Raw genomic sequence first — 18,281 nt, 5'->3', positions numbered from 1 at the left:
ATGCAGGTCAGGTGTAGGAGCTTCCATGTGCTTGATGACCAGAAAGAAGGTAGCCAACTCCCTTAATGAAAAGGAATATCCTCCCTGAGCAACAGCGTTTCTTTGTTTTGCGGGTGGGACGACTGAAAAATGTGTCAGTAGTGAAAGGAGAGTCGTGTGCTTTTCCAGTGGCAGCCTCCCTCCTCCTCCTCACCTCATGCCCGTGCCTGCGGTGGCTGGTGTTCAGGGTTATCGCTTGTCTGAGTTTTCTGAGGGCTGTTTTCCTTGTTGTGTCCATTCAGGTCTCGGTCAATCAGCGGAGCGTCGTCTGGGCTCTCCACCAGTCCTCTCAGCAGTCCAAGGGTAAGTGATGCTGCTTCAAGATGTGTCGCTCCAGTTCACTCACACATGCTTGATGCTTTTCGACATCTGTTGCTGCAGAGCTGTGACTCTTAGCTAGGATGTTTGGTTCTGCTTGGCAGCTTGTACATGTTCACGGGTGCTGAGGGAAATGTTATTTAAGCAGAGAATTTCTCATACATGTTCCCTGCACTGTTAGCAGGGATCTCACTGTGCCCTCTGCCCTTTTTAAGTCTCATAAGCACGTAGAATGACGTTGCCGTGACTGAACACTGCCATATCCAGCTGCGGGCTGTATGTGGTGTGGTTTCAGACCAAATATCAGGAACTATTTCACAGCTACCTTCAATCAGGTCACAGTAGAGCTGGTTACAACCAGCTTGATTCTGTTTGCCTCCAAATAGCTTGTATTAGGAAGAGAAAATAAATTATACAAATTTGAGGGCTAGCAAATTTAAAAGGAAAGTAAGAAGGTGGGTAATTAAGATAAGAAAAGAACTCTCAAACCCCTATAAATAAGGTACATTCACATGCCCTTATTCAATGTACGGTCGACTAAATACTGATACTCAACTAATGCTGATAGCGAGTACAAAACATGCTGGATAGTACATCTGTTGCCAAGTTATTCCAGTTTTTAAGTGCAGTGGCAGAGGCCTCCCTCTCCTTGGTAACAACTTTAAGGATACAAGTGACTGTTCCTAGTGTCTGACATGGTCAGTGTAGTCACTTCAAGACTTCAGTCCTTACAAAAGTCTGGATCTCATCAAGAAATTTGTAGGACTTTGGCAATCCATGGTACCTAATTGTCTACATACTTTTCATGACTTCATGAGAAGATGCCATCCCCCATGGAAATGGATCTATTCCATGTGTTAGGGTATGGACACACTGATGGATCTGCTCTTAGGTATAGGAAGATAACATCAGTATTCCAAGTATTTAAAATTGCAATTCCCCAATAACACCGTATGTAATTCTTACGCATAAAGACACACTGCCAAGTATTAAGTTTGTAGGCGAATAAAGCTTCCAGCTCCTTACTTGATTAAACTATTTTCGGAAACATATTGTGTGTTCCTATCAGTTGTTACCCCATTTTGCAGCTAGCATAAATGTGGTTTTGGTCTCCTCTGCATCTTTAATGTGCCAGAAACCAATGAAGATCCATTTCCTTGTTTCTGCACTGGGATTCGTGGATGTCAGTGAAGTGGAGCAGAGGTTTGAGTACTCTTATGCCACTGCAAAATGTACTGAAAAAGAGCACGGAAACAATTTTGTGCACAAAATAAGCATCCAGTGCAGCAAACCTAAATCTCGATCTCATTAATTGATCTCTTGGGATCAATTTCTGACATCTCAGTAGGACTACATCAAAGAATAAGGATGACAAGATCTGTTCCGTAGTTGCTGTATCTTACCATTATTACTTAATATGCAGTTGATTAAATAGTCTTCAAAGGGATTTAGCAACCAGATGGCACTTTCAGCAGATCACAACTATATTAAAGCAGGTCAAATTTGAGGCTTAAAAGGAAATGTTGGAATAAAACCCATATTTTTAAGAACATCCTTGCCTATGCTTCTAGTAGCACCTTAGATAACTGAAAGGGAACATACTTTAAAAAGCAAATACACATTTCACTCTATGCACCGCTTAGGTTCAGTTCTATGAGGAATTGAACTGGACAGCAACTAAGAGTTCTTAAATCTCACAAGATCTTGCTAATGGTGTTCCCCATTGCAACAGCTGAAATATAGACCTAATCTTGTTCTTTATTTCATTATTAAAAATGTGGTAATTAAGAGTGCCCCTTCAGATTCTTAATGGCTTAAGTGGGAGTTGAATTTTATTTTATTTCTTTCAAATGTGTTTCTCAAACCATCATACACATAAGATACAAAACCGGTAGGGACTCATTTGCAATCAACAGTCTGACTTTTATCCACTGGTGTCATTTGCGAATGGTTAATAGTCAGATGCTGATAGTGACTTCCATAAATTAACCACTTTCCCTGTCTTTCCCCTTCCTTCCTCATTGGCGATCAGAATTTACCACCAAGGCAGGCTTTAGTTTAACTTTACAACCCTAATAATAATACAAATGTTTTGATGTAGGGATTTTCTTTTAATGTTGGTGGCCTAACCCTAAGTTCTTGAAAGCAATTACAAAACTTTGATGCAAACAATTTTAGGAATTAAGTCTTAAATACATTTATGCATTTTTTAAATACGGCAACATGGTGCTAATCCATCAAACCCAGAAAGTAAACTCACTAGGGAGTGTGCTTACCTGGGACTGAGATTTGAGGCATGGCTATGTATAATAAATGGATAATAATACTAACGGTGATAAATAATTTATAATAGGCAATAATGTATAGACATTAGAATCTGAGTGAAGACCAAAGCTAAAGATCTTGAGTGATTTCTATTTTTACAATTCTGCCAGTAGGTGTAATCTAAGGTGTTAACAGCAATGTTTTGGAGGACATTTGTTTTGTTTTAAATGTGATTTTCAGCTTGCTAATAGCCCTTTATAAGGCTTCTATCTTCGCAAGTCTGTGTATTGCTGTTTGCTTTGACATATGTATGGTTTCCCAAAATGCCTCTAATGTGTAAATGTTCTTGTTTGGGAAAAAAAAAAATCATAATCCCATTTTGATAACTCAGTGAAGGGTTATGAATTTTAGTTGTCTTTTTCTTTTTAAATGGTGTCTTACAAAACAACAGATCACCCCACCTCCTCCACAGAACTGGGACTTAATGGCAAATATTGCTAGGATTTTATGACAGAAATTCCAATTATCAAGCTGCCCTTCAATGCGATGAGGGACGTTGCAGGAGAAGCATAAAGTCTGATGTAAAGTATTGTCTCTTCCCAGACAGACAAATTTGCCAGGCCTCTCTGAAGTTTTTGCTGTAGCTGTTTACAAATAGAACACCAGCCTGAGTTCATTTTTTTCTCATGGTGGTGTGTGCCCTGAAGCCTCCAAGTGAATGCTGAGCGGTTTAACCTTCCAGGCCAGGGGAGGAAGGTGGATGCCTTCGTAGCATCCCTCTCCCTGTTCCCCTTTTCTGCAATGGGTGGCTGCAGATGGGGTGTGCGTTAGCCAGAGTCAGGGGTAAAGAGGAAGGAAAGAGGTTCTGACCGGTGTGTGCAGTAACCTGTGTGTATCACCTATCACTCCGTATGTATCACACACCTGTTTGGAGTTTCATCTCTCTGCTGGGCTTGCATACGGGCACTCGGAGCTGAAAGAGGTGGTCCCATTCTTGGCACATCTCAATTTGTCTGTGGCTTGAGTGGTTCTTCTTCCCCTTCCTCACCTCCCTCCAGCATCACGCTTCTCTCACTGCAGGGCAATCAGAACAATCCCAGAGAGATGGCATTTCTCTCTTCTTTTTTTCTTGGTTACTTTCTTTGATTTTGTTTTTTGGTTTTGTTTTTTTTTTTCAACTTTTCCTTTGTTTTACTTTTCTTTCCATTGTTTTCCTTTGCTGACACGTGGTTGGTTAAGATGATGAAGCCTGTTATGACACTGTTGTTCTTGCTGCTGCCGCTGCTGCTGTTGTTGATTATGCTGTGTTCCCAGCTAACTGCATGTCTTTTTTTTGTTTTTGTTTGTTTGTTCGTTTTTGTTTCTTTGCAAAATCCTTCCCCCCCCACTACCCCTTCACCTCCATCTCTGTCCTTGTGACATGGTGCATCTTTGTGACTCGGATGGATTTGATTCTGACTTTCCTTTCTCTGCTCGCCCGCTCTATGCGTATGTCACTGTTTTTGATGTGCATGGACACTCTGCGTCTGTCTCGTAGCCTATCAGAAAGTTCTTCATCCCCCCTCAGACCTCCGACCTCCCTTTCTCTCCCCGACCCCAAGTCTCCTTGGACCCTGATGCTTGTAGGAACGCCTCCAGGCCTGGACATGTACTCCAACCAAAGCCAGCACTTCAGCCCAACCCAAAGACGCAGACTTTGCCATCCAAGAGCAAATTGGCCGAAAAACCACTCCAGTCTACTAAATCCAACCCACTCCCTACCAGCAATACCAGCACCCCCTCTTCCCAGAACACCCCTGTGCCGAACGCTCAGGGCCGCTTGCCTGCTGCCGGCTTTAACCCACAGCTGGCCGTTCCTAAAGTGCAGACCAACCCTATGTCTCCTGTTAGATTGCTCCCTTCTAGTACTGACCCGAGCACCAAATCTATCCCCATCATACAGGTCACCCCTCACCCCTCTCCAAGGGGAAGTCCCCTCCCTACCCCCAAGGGAACACCTGTCCATACGCCAAAGGAGAGCCCAGCAGGCACACCCAACCCAACACCACCATCCAGCCCCAGCATTGGAGGAATGCCATGGAGGACACGGCTCAACTCCATCAAGAATAGTTTCCTGGGGTCTCCTCGCTTCCATCGCCGGAAATTGCAAGGTGAGTACTCACCCAAACCTACAGGCTGGTTCTGATACCTCTCTGTGGCTCTGCAGATGTCACGTACTGAGGACTGAATATTGGTATTGAAAATGAGAGTGGTAGCATCAGGCAGCCCTAACACGAGGCATGTGTGTGAGCAGGCTCTGCCATACCACTGCACCTGCTCCAACAGCATCTCCTGAGCCCCCTTCCTATCCATACAGCTCTTACTATCCCTATTGTGGCTCTGAGAGCACCAGAAAATTTTATCTTCAGCTTCTCCATTCATTTTGTCAGCAAACCTAGAGCTCTGCCGTTTCCCCTATGGCTGTGCTCCACTGCCTCTCTGTAGCCACAGGCTGAGCCTTCTGCTGAAAAACGACAGCCAGCAGCATCTGCTGAAGCACAGCTTGTTTGATCTTGGTTAATGCTGTTTTTACCTCTTTTGGTAATTGGTATAAAAATCTCCTTAATACAATCAGTGGTTTCATATCTGTTGGCCTATTTCAGTTTTCAGAGTCTCTAGAGTACTGAGATGTACAAAATTTTCTTCTTCAAGCTCCGGGTGGTTTTTCTGCATTCAGGCAAAGGGCACACAAAGTCACATGTGTTATCCTCAGATGTCATCAGCGGCTATCCCAGCACCCTGTGGTTTTACAGGGCATTGGGATGTGCTCGTATGGGAAAGGAAGATTACAGCCATCAAAGAGTTAAATTTTGAACTGTGATGGTCAGAGACATTGTCTCTGAGTTGGTCAGAGAACTGCGGAGAATTGCAGCAGCAACTGAGCTGCATCCAGTTGGGATTTGAAGCAATTGAAAAGCGATCAAATTGGCACAGTGTTTGGGTCTGAACCATGAGCCATTAAAGCCAGTGCAAGATTACATAATGATTTAAGGAAGGGTCGAGTGAGCCTTGAAATGCAGCGCTTGATTAGATACAGTGATCTAGAGACATATGACCAGTGTTCAAATGTCAGAACTAGTCTGCAGAGGCAGTGGGCAAATACAAGAGGGTGTAATGACAGAATTCTTTTATTGGTATAGAAGCAGAAAATGGAAGGTGTACTGACTCATCCGTTTCTTTTCTCCCCTCCCTCTCTTTGGCTGTGTGTGCATGTGCAGTACCTACACCAGAGGAGATGTCTAATTTAACCCCAGAATCATCCCCAGAGTAAGTAATTTGCCAGTATGCTACTTTTTTTCCATCACATACCAACGTCGTTTCCTTGCCTGAATGTCACAGAGTGACATATTCCTCTTCTGGATCAGTATCTGACTGTAACCTGTTATCCTGTGAGTGGGACAGAGATGTGAAATGGTTCTGCTGAGGACCCTGGATAAAATCCATACCTCAGTTGTGGAAGTGGGGTCAGCAGGTGATGAAACAGTCTCCCAGTAACCACTTCATTTTCTCATGGCTTGCTGAATTTACTAGGTTGGTAACATGTTCCTTCCCTCTTCTTTCATTTGGTTGTCAAGCAGATCAGTCTGGGGGAGTGGAGAGGATAGTCAGTGGCTTATACTGGCACTAAGCACTAAAAAGTCTTCCTCTTAGTGTAAAAGAGTTTGCATCCTCAGGATAACATGCAGAAGCCCCTGCTAAGATAATTCAGAGGAATTTTCAGCTGCGATAGTACATGCAGTGTTAATTCTGAGGAGCAGCATTGGGACATGAAGAAGCTGTTTCATATTCACCAGCCTCATTCCTAAAAGTCAGTGTACATTTCAACCATCTCACTGCACAAATGTGCGTCACTGCGTGGCGGGTTTGGAAGTCCCTGCCAGAGAGCGCTTCTCCAAACACTTCCTAATATATGCAACAGATGCCAAATTATTCCTTTTTATTTTCACAGCTTGTGTTTGTGCACCCAATGCCCATAGACTTACCCTGCCAACCAAGGCAATTTGGCCTTTCATCAAGATACTTGTGTGAAATTTTCATGAGTTGTAGATGGCAATTTGGGGCCTAAAGTTTAGTAATTGGTGACAATGATATTGCCTTAACGACTTTCCCCAGACCTGGCATTTATCTGGTATAAGATGGGCACTCGGTATCGAATGCTGCAGAATGGGGAGGGATAAAGACTTCAGGAGAGGGAGAAGTAGGGAATAGTAAAGGTTAGTAAAAGAAATCCAGGAAGAAAAAATTGAATAAATTGTGTTTTCGACACTTTGTAGCATTTACTAATAGAAAGGCATGAGAGAATTTCAGAAAATGAACTCATCCTTATCAAAGACATATGATACTCTCATCTCAAATGTTTTTAAAGCCGTTAAAGCAGAAAACCTTCAGAATTAAATTTCTCCTTTCCTCTCCTCTTCATGTATGTATGTTGGGGGAAGTTTTCCTGGTAATTTATTGCCTTCTTTGCTTCCCACTCAGTCTTTAAAAGCTGGTATAGAGAAGTAGTGCCTGTCATTTGAGGCAGTTTGGATGCAAGTCAAAGCCTAAGGCCTTTTTTTCTTTTTCCGTATAATTGCCAAATTAATGAGTTCAATTGGCCTGCACCCCGCAGTAAACATAATAAAAGTCATAAAAAATAATGAACTGGATTTTATTTTAACGATAGATGTCTTGTTGCTCAGTGCCTACTTGCACATATCTTATTTTTTCTATTATTATCTTCCTTTTCTGTAAGAAATAGGATATCCTTATCAAGAGCTCCATTGACCTCATGGGTTGAGTGATAAAAATGCATGTCCCTGCTCTGGTACCGCGTTCTTTAATGACTGCCATTCATTTACCAAACCTGATGATTAGGTAATACACTTTGACACGTCTGGGTAATGCTATTCTTTCTCATATGAAAAAGTCCTAGAAAATGTGTAAGGAATGACATTTAAAGAGACATAGCTGCTTTAAACCTGCAAAACTCCATTTGCAGGAGTCGAAATGCTGTTGTTTATGCCAAGCAGGTAAACCTCTGGAGGTTACAGATCCATGAGCTCGGGGACAGGGAGGGAACACAGCAAGGCTCTCCAGAAGGCGATGCAGTCAGACATTGCAAAAGTAGAAAAAGGAACACCATTATAGCAGTGAGAAATTCAGTGTGAAGGAATAAAGCACCAGCCTCCATTTTCATGCTAATCTATTTGCTTTTTCATCAACTGGACACCTGATTAGATTCCCCAGAGTAATCTACATACCCAGCCTCCCACACATATCTCCCGTTTCCCTCCCCCTTAGGAGGGTTGCCATGACAAGAGAAGATTGTTAATTTTAAGTACATTTTTTGCTGCTTACAGCCTGATCTTGTGAGATACTAGAGCATCTCATTCAGGGTGCTGAGGATCCTTGATCGGTACCCATTTAACCCAAGTTAGTAGCATTTAACACCCTCTAAGAGGAGGAAAACCTTCATTGTGTCGTTCTACTCCAAAGCTGACCCCTCTTCTTCAGTGGGCCTGTTCCCCGGGTGCAGGAGCACAGCTCGTTCTGCTGATTTCGGGGAGAAAAGCCAGTGCAGGTGTGCTGTGTCTTCATTCTGTTCATTCCAGAAATGGGAAAGGCCACTAGCATCTCTTCCATCTTATGTGGCACCAGAGAAATTATTTAGTGAGTTCCAGTGATTTACAAGCTGGAGCGTAGCCCAGGCTACCAGTGACTCTTCCAGAGTCAGTATTTCTGGTGATAAGCTTGCCAAAGAGAAGAGCCCAGCTGGACTCTGGAGACTCCCGACCAAGTTTCCAAGCTGAACAGGAGCAAACCTCCCGATGTTCTGGGGCATTTTTAACCTGCGCTTCTTAAAAGACCTATAAATTAAGGGCCAACAAAACCACTAAGGAAAATACAAAAATGAAAAGCCGTATTTTAACATGGCAGACCCGCAATTAAATATGCACACTTCTTCCAGGCCCAGCCTCCATGTGTGACATATACTGGGCCCCTGGGGTCCTTACAGCCAACCCTGGTTCAGATTATGCTACACGCAAGCCTAAACCAACCGGCCGTTTCAGATGGATAACCAGGTGCTAATTTACTAATGAGCACAGACCCTTTACATGCTATTGCCCCAGCTCTCCAGGGGCTTGCGGCGTTGTTATGGTGTGTGCGAGACACATGAGCTAATTAGTATGTAATTTCCTTTCACACTCTAACCCTGGCTCCTTAACGATCCATTTAAATGAGAGTCCCTTTCTCTTTACAGCTCCCTATGCTAATCTCTGCCTCGCTGGCTTCCTTAGAGCTGCCTATGAATATTGTAGGGAGTGGCAGCTTTCCAGACCACTTTAATTGAGTCGGGGGCACTGGTTTACCAAACTGCAAGTGAATCTGTACTCTTCTTTTTGGTTGCCTGCAGTAAGTAGAAGCAAATGATGATTTGCACAGCTGAGCTGTCATTCAGTTGTGTCTTCCTACTGTGTGCATTAAATGGGCAGCGAGACGACAGTTGTGGGATTCGTGGAGCGCTGTGGGATGGGGAATGAGTGCAGATTGCTGGACGCTGCTGAGGTCAAGCTTTGTTCTTTATCCCAAAGGTCTAGACTTCCAATTAGTTTCCTAGTTTGCTCCTCTCTCTGCTGGTCTCTGCCCTTCCTCAGTCTGAGTCTTTGCCATGGAAAGTGAATCTACTAATAACTCCCTCCAGCTGTTTATTGCTTTACCGGAAAGTTGATGTCTAGTAATCCTTCTGGCAGATGGCTCTCCCTGTCCAGAGAGGTTGTCTTCTTCTATTGAGTGGGGAATGTCTGACAAAACAAGTGAAAGACTTGCAGACTACTGCAAACTGGACTTGTTGTGGCATATACAGTATCCTGTGATGGAAAAAAACTGCCATCTCTTGGTGGCAGGTCTTTTTGTTTCTGACATTTTCATGCTAAATTCTTCCCTACTAGAATATGGTTGATTTTGGTGGAATTTTCCCCGGGTTTAGGTTAGTCCAGTGATTCTTTGGCTGTATCTCATAGCTGACATCATCTTCTCTCCCCTCAAAACCACACCTGTCAGAGGTGCTACCTTCAAGTTCCAGGTGGCGTCCCCAAATAACATTCATGTCCCTGCATTTTTCCTTTAGCCTGTTTAACTTAAAAGCAAATGTCAACAAAGTGCATTGAAATGGTGAAAAAATAAGCAAAATCAAACATTTGCTGATACAATCAGTGTGAAAAAAACAGAGCAGTTTCATTTTACAATGGAACTACCATGTGGTGCTGAAAGGAACTGTGAAGTTGTAGTGCTGTCAGTGGAAAGCCTGAACTGCGTTTTGCATGGTGTTGATATTTTCTCTTTTAGTACTGAAAATTGTTCCTTTGTAGGATGGCCAGAGTTCACTCGTTCTATAGACACCCTGAATGGGACTAATGAATGGGACAGTCTTTGTCCCGGCCCTCTGCATAGGAGTGGGTTTCACTCACTGACAGATTGGAGGGCCAGTGAAACCTGCAGCTCACTTTAGAAAGCGTGATCCTGTGATTGTACCATCAGCCCAACAGGATACCTTCAGAAAAAGGGACTTTTCAAGTCCTAGAGCACCCAAGGAGTTGAAATTGGGTGAAAAGGAACTTAAATCCCTGTGTTACCAGCATCCACATATTGTCACAAGAAATGGCAAGATCCCTGGAGACGAACCAGAAATGTGTCCCTGGCTTATGTGCACTTTATATATGCAGTGTTAATTGGTATATTGGCTCAGCCAAAAGAGTCACCATTGCTCCTGATTTTTCATTGTTGGTCACCCATGCTGACAGACTGCATGGTCCATCATTGTAACAGTTTTCACAAAGTGAAATGTTGTTCTGGATGTTCTCTGACACTGTTTTCCACTTACTGTTAGTATTGTATCTGGAGCATTATTAAAACTACTTGTGTGTTTTTTAGTATTTTTTCTAGCTGGGCGTATGTAAGAAAGAGTGCTCAAATTCTAAACATTTCTTTCTTTTAATCACATCAGGCTTGCCAAAAAATCCTGGTTCGGTAATTTCATCAACCTGGAGAAAGAAGAACAGATTTTCGTGGTCATTAAGGACAAACCACTAAGCTCCATTAAGGCTGATATTGTCCATGCTTTCCTCTCGGTAAGTCACCCCAGCTGCCTCCTGGAGACATTGCTCACTGGTGGGTTCCAGGACTCCTTGTGCCATATGTTACTGGGCAGGGTCTCTCCTCTTTCCAACGCACCCTCTGTGGATTTAATTGACATGGCCTGTTGGTTCAGGCCTCCATGGGACTCTGTCTGAATTTCTAACTGTAGATAATGCTCTCTAAGGTGAGAAAAGATTTCAGCCTTCTTGGCAGGGTCTCTTGGGTGCCAGTGCTTGGAATATCACTGTAGTTAGAGCTCACCACTGGGGCAGGATCAAAACAGTGATTTGCTGCTTTGTCAAACTAACCCTACAGTCACCGCATGCTCTCCACCACTTCAGTCAGGCAAAAATCCTGTCTCGGAAACACTCCCACATCTGCATTTGTTACTTCAAATCTCCTCTTCAATGCTCTATGGCAGAAAGAAGGGTAATTTCCTCGGGTGACCAGAGTATCAATTGTTGCAGATACAGTTTATTTACAATCTAGGAAAGCAGAGAGAAATTGTCAATTTTTCTAATAGAAAGCCCTTATTCTCACTATCTAGAAGTATCAGTGAAGAAAAAGTCAGCACAGCAAAGTTAATTTGAGAGATTTTTCAATTCAAGGCAGTTGACAACATAATTAGACTTTTTTTCAACAGAATTAAGAGGAGACTTAATTTCTTATATCGTTTGTTGAAGTGACATTCTTTTCCACAAAATACTGCACTCCTTTTTAGTCTCTGATGCTGCAATGAATTTTGTCCATAAAAACAGCTGTAATCCTTTTAACTGTACAGGCATACAAGGAGCAAGTGCAGTGTAGTAGCATGCATCAGACACTGGTGTCCATCTCATAGACTGGTTTGAAGCAGCCATGTTACTATATCAGTTTCATGCATTTACCTGTACTTGTGGGTTTATATCATGGCGTAGTGTGCGCTACTGTCTATACTGGTGACCCTGTGTATACCCCACATGTGTGGGTTGAGGTGGGATACAGTGATTAGCGTGCAAACCCCATGAATCATATCTTACAGGCAACTTCAAACTTAAATGCATTGTCACAGCCTGCTAAGTAAGTCCTTAAGATCAGCTTCTCAAACAACTCATCTTCATTTTTCATTCTAAATTAAAGGCTAGATTTGCAAGTGATTTGGGTGTTGTTTTGTTTTGTTTTTAATCTGGTCCTTTATGAAGGAATAAATAGAATGTATGCTAAATTTGGCAGGAACTGTGAATGGTAACTGCTTGAAAATTAGGCAGTTATGAAATTCTACCATGGTAGATACAGTTATGAAATTCTACCATGATACAAATATTGGGTGATACCAGAAAGCTTCTCAAAGTTCTTTTACATATTGATAGGAGTTGTGGTTGGGGTAAGTTATTTGCAGGCTTGCTTTCCCTGTGGATATCCCAGGCACTTGTCTAAGTGTCTGCTTGGTGTCCTGATGTCTATTTGATATCATAGAACCACCAAAAGTTGAGGGTAGAAAGGACTTCAGGAGGTCTCCTGCTCTAAACAGGATCAGCTATGAGATCAGACCAGGATACTCAGGTGGTTTTTTATATCCAGTCTTATATCCCGCTGACTTTTCTGACCACCCCCTTAATATCAGTTTTCACTCAGCAAAAGGCATTTCTCAAAACTGGTAGATGAGTAGGAAAAGAAGCACTGAGTTTATGAAGTTGTGCACCATGTGTAAATTTATAAGCATGCTGGGTATTCCACCAATATTCAACCTTTAAATGTAAGTCAGTCCTGTAAGGAGCAGGGTATTCTTCTGCTGTGTCAAGCAAGCTACACTCTTACTGATTTCACAAGAACACTCTCTACGTTACAAATTCAAGTCCAGAAGCAAATCCAGCAAATCTTATCCACTCTGGAAATGTGTTTTGTTCTAAATGGAATTTTGCAATTTTGTTCCCTTTGTGCTCTAATTCTACTATCTCCTTCTACTGCCTTGTTTCAGATTCCAAGCCTCAGTCACAGTGTCATCTCACAGACAAGTTTCCGTGCAGAATATAAGTCCACAGGAGGTCCTGCTGTCTTCCAGAAGCCAGTGAAGTTCCAGGTGGACATAACATACACGGAAGGGGGAGAGGCGCAGAAGGAGAATGGGATCTATTCTGTCACTTTCACACTCTTATCAGGTAACCATGGCAAAGCTGTAAAATGGGTGCAAGCCCGCTTTCTCCTTCCTGATCTACAGGCCTGCAAAGACAGCTCTGCCAGGCGAAATAATAGAACTACCTTGACCTCAGGGGAAAAATTAAGATGGGGCAAGGAGGACATTTGGAAAAAAAATGGTGTTGATAGTGATGGAAATGCTGGGAGGGAAGGACATTCCCAGAGAGGTGAAGGTGCCACCACCATGACTGGTGCTAAAATGGCTGCTCTGTGCATCAGATTGGACGTATCTCCCTGCACTGCCTCCTTGTTTCACTCAAAGGTCTCAGTGTTTCAGCTGGGCACTTTGAGGCCACTGGTTTCTTCCTTCTGACAGAAACATGCAAACACCCTTTTCTTCTGGGTGACCACATGCCCCCACAGGGGTTAAAACAAACAAACAAACCCCCCCCCCGCCTTTTCTGTGCCCTGTTAAGTCCAGCACACCACAGTCCCTATTAACATGGGGACTGCATAATAGTTCCTCCAAGCTGTGCCAGATCCACTGTCAGTACACTCTTGGGGACAAGACTGAAGGGAAGATGCTTCCCCTCCAGCCTGGGCTGTATGAAGATTCGGCTCCCGCTCCTCTCACAGCCATTTGTGCCTCTTCTCTCCTCGCAGGTCCAAGCCGTCGTTTTAAGAGGGTAGTAGAAACCATTCAGGCACAGTTATTAAGCACACATGACCAGCCTTCAGTGCAGCAGTTATCAGGTAAGTAGCTTCTACTGTTGAGCACCTTGCTTCAGCAGGGACAGGAAGGTGATGAAGTGCCTCTTGGTACCAGGAGGCCGAGGGAGGCCATCCCTCTGATTACAGCAAGAAATGAGCTCCATTCAGACAGAGCAGTAACTCCCTGCACGCACCCTGCTCTTCCCTCTCTCATTCCCACTCCAGTGCTCCCAGCGCATTCCCCAGTTGAACAGCATCTGCCCTCCTCCTGCCCAAAGAGCCATTTGCCCTCTTCATCAAAAGCTGCATCATCAATAGATCTTCCAGATTTTCTCCAACTCCAAAATCTCCCAGAATAGGAACATGCTGTGGAAGATACCTGATTTTCAAACCCTTCAGGCGTGCTTTAGAAACATCCGTCTTCAGAAGGTCCCAGAATAAAGCTGAGAGCTGCTTTTAACTTATCCATTCACAGCAGCACTTTCAGATGGTCAAAAGGTGGCTAATAGTTTCTAGTAACGTAGTCAAATTCTTGGCCCAATACTGTGGTAGCACAAATCATATACTAAGGTTCTGCAGAAGCTATATTTTATCTATTTTTGAAGTAAATTTCAATTCCTCATGGTGGTAAAGAAAGCGTTAGCTGTGTGACCCTGTGCAATGACATCAATCTGAATCTGCAGGCAGCCTAAATTGATAAAACAGAAATTAGCCTCATCCCACCGTTATGTAGCAAATGTTCACTCTGAACACTAGAGGTGACACGCACACACAAAAATATCAGTCTTAACTCTTCTGTCCCTTAAAAGGACAGAAAAAAGGAAGAAGGAGAAAATGGAAAACTTAAGGAAGCTTAGCTGTTGGGAGAGCTTCAAGGAAGGAAAAATGGGGAGAAGCAGAAAGAATGTAGAGATATGGGGAAGAAAGAGAAGCAAGGCAAGAGAGCAGAGGCTGCAGGAAGACAAAGAGGCAGGAGGAGTGGGAAGAATTTTACCATTGTGTGATGACTAAAAGGTAGTAACTAAATATTATACGTAAGAGCCAAATTCGATGCTTGACCTTTGTGTGAACCGGTCAAAACAAAATTGGAGGAATGAAGCATTGCATCCTGCAGTTAAATCCCAGATGTCCTTGGCTCATTGCAGGTATGGGTTACAGCCTTCTGAGCTAACAGTGTGGCTTTAACAGCTGAAGGTAAAATAACTCCATCTAGAAGAGTGTATGCTCACTACATGACAGAGAATTATGCTTCGTTCAGGAAATACTATTTTCCACTTAGCTTTTGCCCTCCAGAACTGCCTGACCTCCTGCATGCTGGATTGCAAGGGTGCCCAGCACATGGGTGATTCTTAGGAAACAGGAAAGGTGAGGAAACTAGAAATAGGGTTAATTCAGGTTTTTGCTGTGTGGACTTTTGAAATTAACTCAAGGAAGCAGCCAGAATTTTCTGCCAGCCTTTCCTCTTGGGAAATGCTGGGGACAAGTGGGAGTGAGGGGAATTAGATAGGAAAGTATCCTTTGAGTCTAGTTCATATTACCCCTGCTGCGTGAAACATGTTTCTTAGGGAATGAAGTGTACCCTTGCTTTCTGGTGAGGAAAAAACTTTAAAAAGTAAATAACATGGTGATCTCTCTTAACTTCTTCACCCGAGTTATGTGCTAGCTACCGAGGCTCTCTAGAAAGACTTCGACCCTGTTGCACACTTGCACGTAAAGCAGGATATAGGAATTTTTTAATAAAAACCATTCATCTGACCAAGGCTCAGGGAGATGTTTAGGGCAAACCCTGCTGTGAGAAATGTATCTGACTTAGAGTTTTGCTCTGGTTCTGGAATGGAGAAATCATATTATAGACACATATTATAGACTACTGCCTAAAGCTACACGAGAGCGTGTTGTTCTAGCAGGGGAAATGCAGCCTGATCTTTAACACCAGAGTAGAATGGGAGTAAAACCAAAATGAATGGTCTCTTGAAACTTAAAAATGAGAATTTCCTTGGGTGGGGAGTTTTCCAGGCAAGACAGCTCATGAGAGACAGGGTGCCAGACTATTCTGTATCATATCACCTGACCTGATCAGGAATAGGCACGTCTTGAAAAAGAAAGAAGTAATTCAACCTGAAAATTTTCTGTTGGAGCAGAGTACAAGGAAAAGAGAAAAGGAAGGGGAAAATAAAGTATTGTTACCAAGAAGAGACAACCTGTGCATCAAAGTAGGAAAGGCCCTGTGGTCCACATCCCCAGCCAGTGAGAGGGTAAGGGGAAATAAAGGGATAAAGGGACAGCAAGAGCTCATATTCAGCACCTTCCTTAGCTGGGTGGCTGCGGTTGGAAAGATGCGTGCAAGAGCTTCCTAGAAATTGCCATGGAATTACTCAGCATTTCTTACTAGAAGGGAGGCAAATTTTTCTCAGTTTTGCTCTTTCTCCCATATTCCCAGCCCTGAGCACCTCCCAGGAATTGTGGTGGTTGGACTCCTGTTCAGGTCCATGGTTTGAGGATGCTCTGTAGGCAGCCCACTGCTGCAACATGCAAGCTCACAGTTCACTTTGACTCTCCCCCTCCGTGGCTCTGAGGATACAGCTGGCTCCGACCAGCAATGCTGATCCAGCACTGGAGATTTTCCTAGCTCATTGTGCGCAGACATGTGTGGTTGTCTCCCCTGCCTTTTAGTTCAGATGCCATTACAGGCGGGATGATTAAACCCACCTGTGAAAGGTGCATGCACATAAAGTGAGGCCTGCAGAAAGGGAGGATTCAAAGAGCTCAGTATAAAGCAGAAGAGCAAGAGCTAATAGGCGTATGGCACTGTTAGTCATCCTCTCCTGCCCCTCTTTGATCTGATATGCAGCATGCCAGCCTGCTAAGCCGGCTTGCCTGGGTTTCAGAACGCACTTTCCTCTTTCTCATTTCCTCCAGCTCACAACAATGTTTGTAGATGTCGTGTTGCCCATGCATCTCTGTGTGTGTGTGTATGATTTAGGCAGATGTGTTTGTGTCACACTTGAGCACCTTATAATCTCGCTTCCCTGTGGATATCCTTCCATTCACTTCCATTTTTCCTTCCTAAGACTGGCTGTGCTTACTTCTTCTGACGTACTCTGAAGCAGGAAAATTGCTTCCCTCCCTTACCTGAATAAGTGTGTAAATAAATGAAATCTATCCCAAAACCTAATTTAATTCTTCTAAAATCCACTGTCCAGTTGGCCAAATTTAGTGCAACATACCAACCTTCTACCTTCATGTTTCAGGACATTAAGTCCTCTGTGGTATAGCTGCTGAGACAATACCAGGTCTACAGACTCGTGACTGGCATAGAACGAGTAGCTAGGGATTGATTGTTCACTTTTTCTTCCCAATGAAAGAAGCTGAGGCCACCATATGAAACTATTGGAAGCAGTGCACCAAAAAAACATTGGAAGGTGTGTCTTCATGTAATGTACTTCTCCAAGTACTCCTTCTCCAAGTAGTCCTTACTCACAGGGAGGCTGGACAACTCCCTGGCAGAGAAATCATCATGAGGATTGCTAAGCAGAGAAACCACAGCAGGCTCAGGAAATCTCTGAGCTGCAAGTGGTGAGAGTACTGTTAGGAGGAGGTGTTCTGTATGCTTGGCCTGCTGTTACACTCCTGCGTATCTATGTGGGGCTGCTGATGGAGACCAAGCGCTAGATGGTTTTGGCCTTTGATCTGAACCAGAATAGCTGTCCATGTGCTCTTGTGACTGGTATCACAAAATCCATTAAGCCCAGCAAGGCCATAAAAGGACAGTTCCTTTTGGACCAAGAGTAAGTATTGCTGTCTGTGAGAGCAGCTGGCCTTGTCTCTTGTCCACGTGTGGCTCCATCCAGGAGCCTTCTACTCAAAATCTCTACTTCAGTAATCCATGGGTAGGATTGCCCTTTGGTGGGAGAAAAGGATCTCTCTCCATGGAAGAAAATATCTGAGATTTGTGCCTTTGTTTCAGCCCAATACTCTTTCCATTAAATCATAATCTGTTTTCTTCCAATGCCTTTGTGCAAAAGAGTAATAGAAACAGCTGGTGAATAGGGACATGCAAAAGCCATCTGTACTCATTCACAGGGTATAAGTTTTTATTTCCCTAATATTTTCTTGCCTTTTTGGGCTTTGGTTTTAAGTGTGGGGTGCGGCATATTCTTATTTTTTCCCAGTTTCCCATATTCTGGGCAATCAGCAATACTGAAATAGCCTTTATAACTTCTTTGTAATAGGCTTTCTGTTTCTTTATTATATTTACTGTCTTCATGTTGAATTTTAACCACTGGCATCTCAAAGTTCAGAGCACCTCAGTGTTACTGCTGGAAATGCCTTTCATCAGCATAAACAAGTGTTTAGAGACCATATCCAGCTTCAAAACAGGGCAATGCAAATTCTTCCTCATTGTGTGTATCTTCTGTATATGCACCCAAGCTCTCTTATTGTGCTGGTGTGCATGTCAAAAAGCAAAACATGTTCATGTGACTCCAAAAACTTTGCTAGAGTATTGATCTGTGAATTCTGGGTGTTCATCTTGATGGCTCACAAGAGCTGTAGGTTGGTTAATTTACTAAAAAAAAAATTAGTAAGAAACGGTTTCCAAATGTGCGAAGGATTTTATCATCAAGACAGAAAAGGGAATAAGGAGCAAATGAAGTGCTTTCCAAGGTAAACTTCCA

General features: G+C 43.3%; 1 protein-coding gene across 1 annotated transcript in view; it reads left to right on the top strand.

Moving 5' to 3' along the window:
• BRSK2 (BR serine/threonine kinase 2) overlaps positions 1–18,281 on the top strand; it is a gene marked incomplete at its 5' end in the record, with an annotated part of 53,843 nt that overhangs the window by 20,045 nt on the left and 15,517 nt on the right. Inside the window, 6 exons of the mRNA XM_010074372.1 lie at positions 282–342; positions 4,565–4,772; positions 5,880–5,928; positions 10,649–10,772; positions 12,737–12,917; positions 13,558–13,647. Of these exons, the coding sequence (XP_010072674.1) occupies positions 282–342; positions 4,565–4,772; positions 5,880–5,928; positions 10,649–10,772; positions 12,737–12,917; positions 13,558–13,647 (713 nt within the window). The remainder of the gene's footprint in view (positions 1–281; positions 343–4,564; positions 4,773–5,879; positions 5,929–10,648; positions 10,773–12,736; positions 12,918–13,557; positions 13,648–18,281) is intronic.

Source organism: Pterocles gutturalis, unplaced genomic scaffold, assembly GCF_000699245.1.
Source record: "Pterocles gutturalis isolate BGI_N339 unplaced genomic scaffold, ASM69924v1 scaffold30666, whole genome shotgun sequence".
NCBI classification, from domain to species: Eukaryota; Metazoa; Chordata; class Aves; order Pterocliformes; family Pteroclidae; genus Pterocles; species Pterocles gutturalis.
The sequence above is the reverse complement of the archived record's forward strand: the minus strand, read 5'-3'. Positions and strand labels throughout refer to the sequence as shown.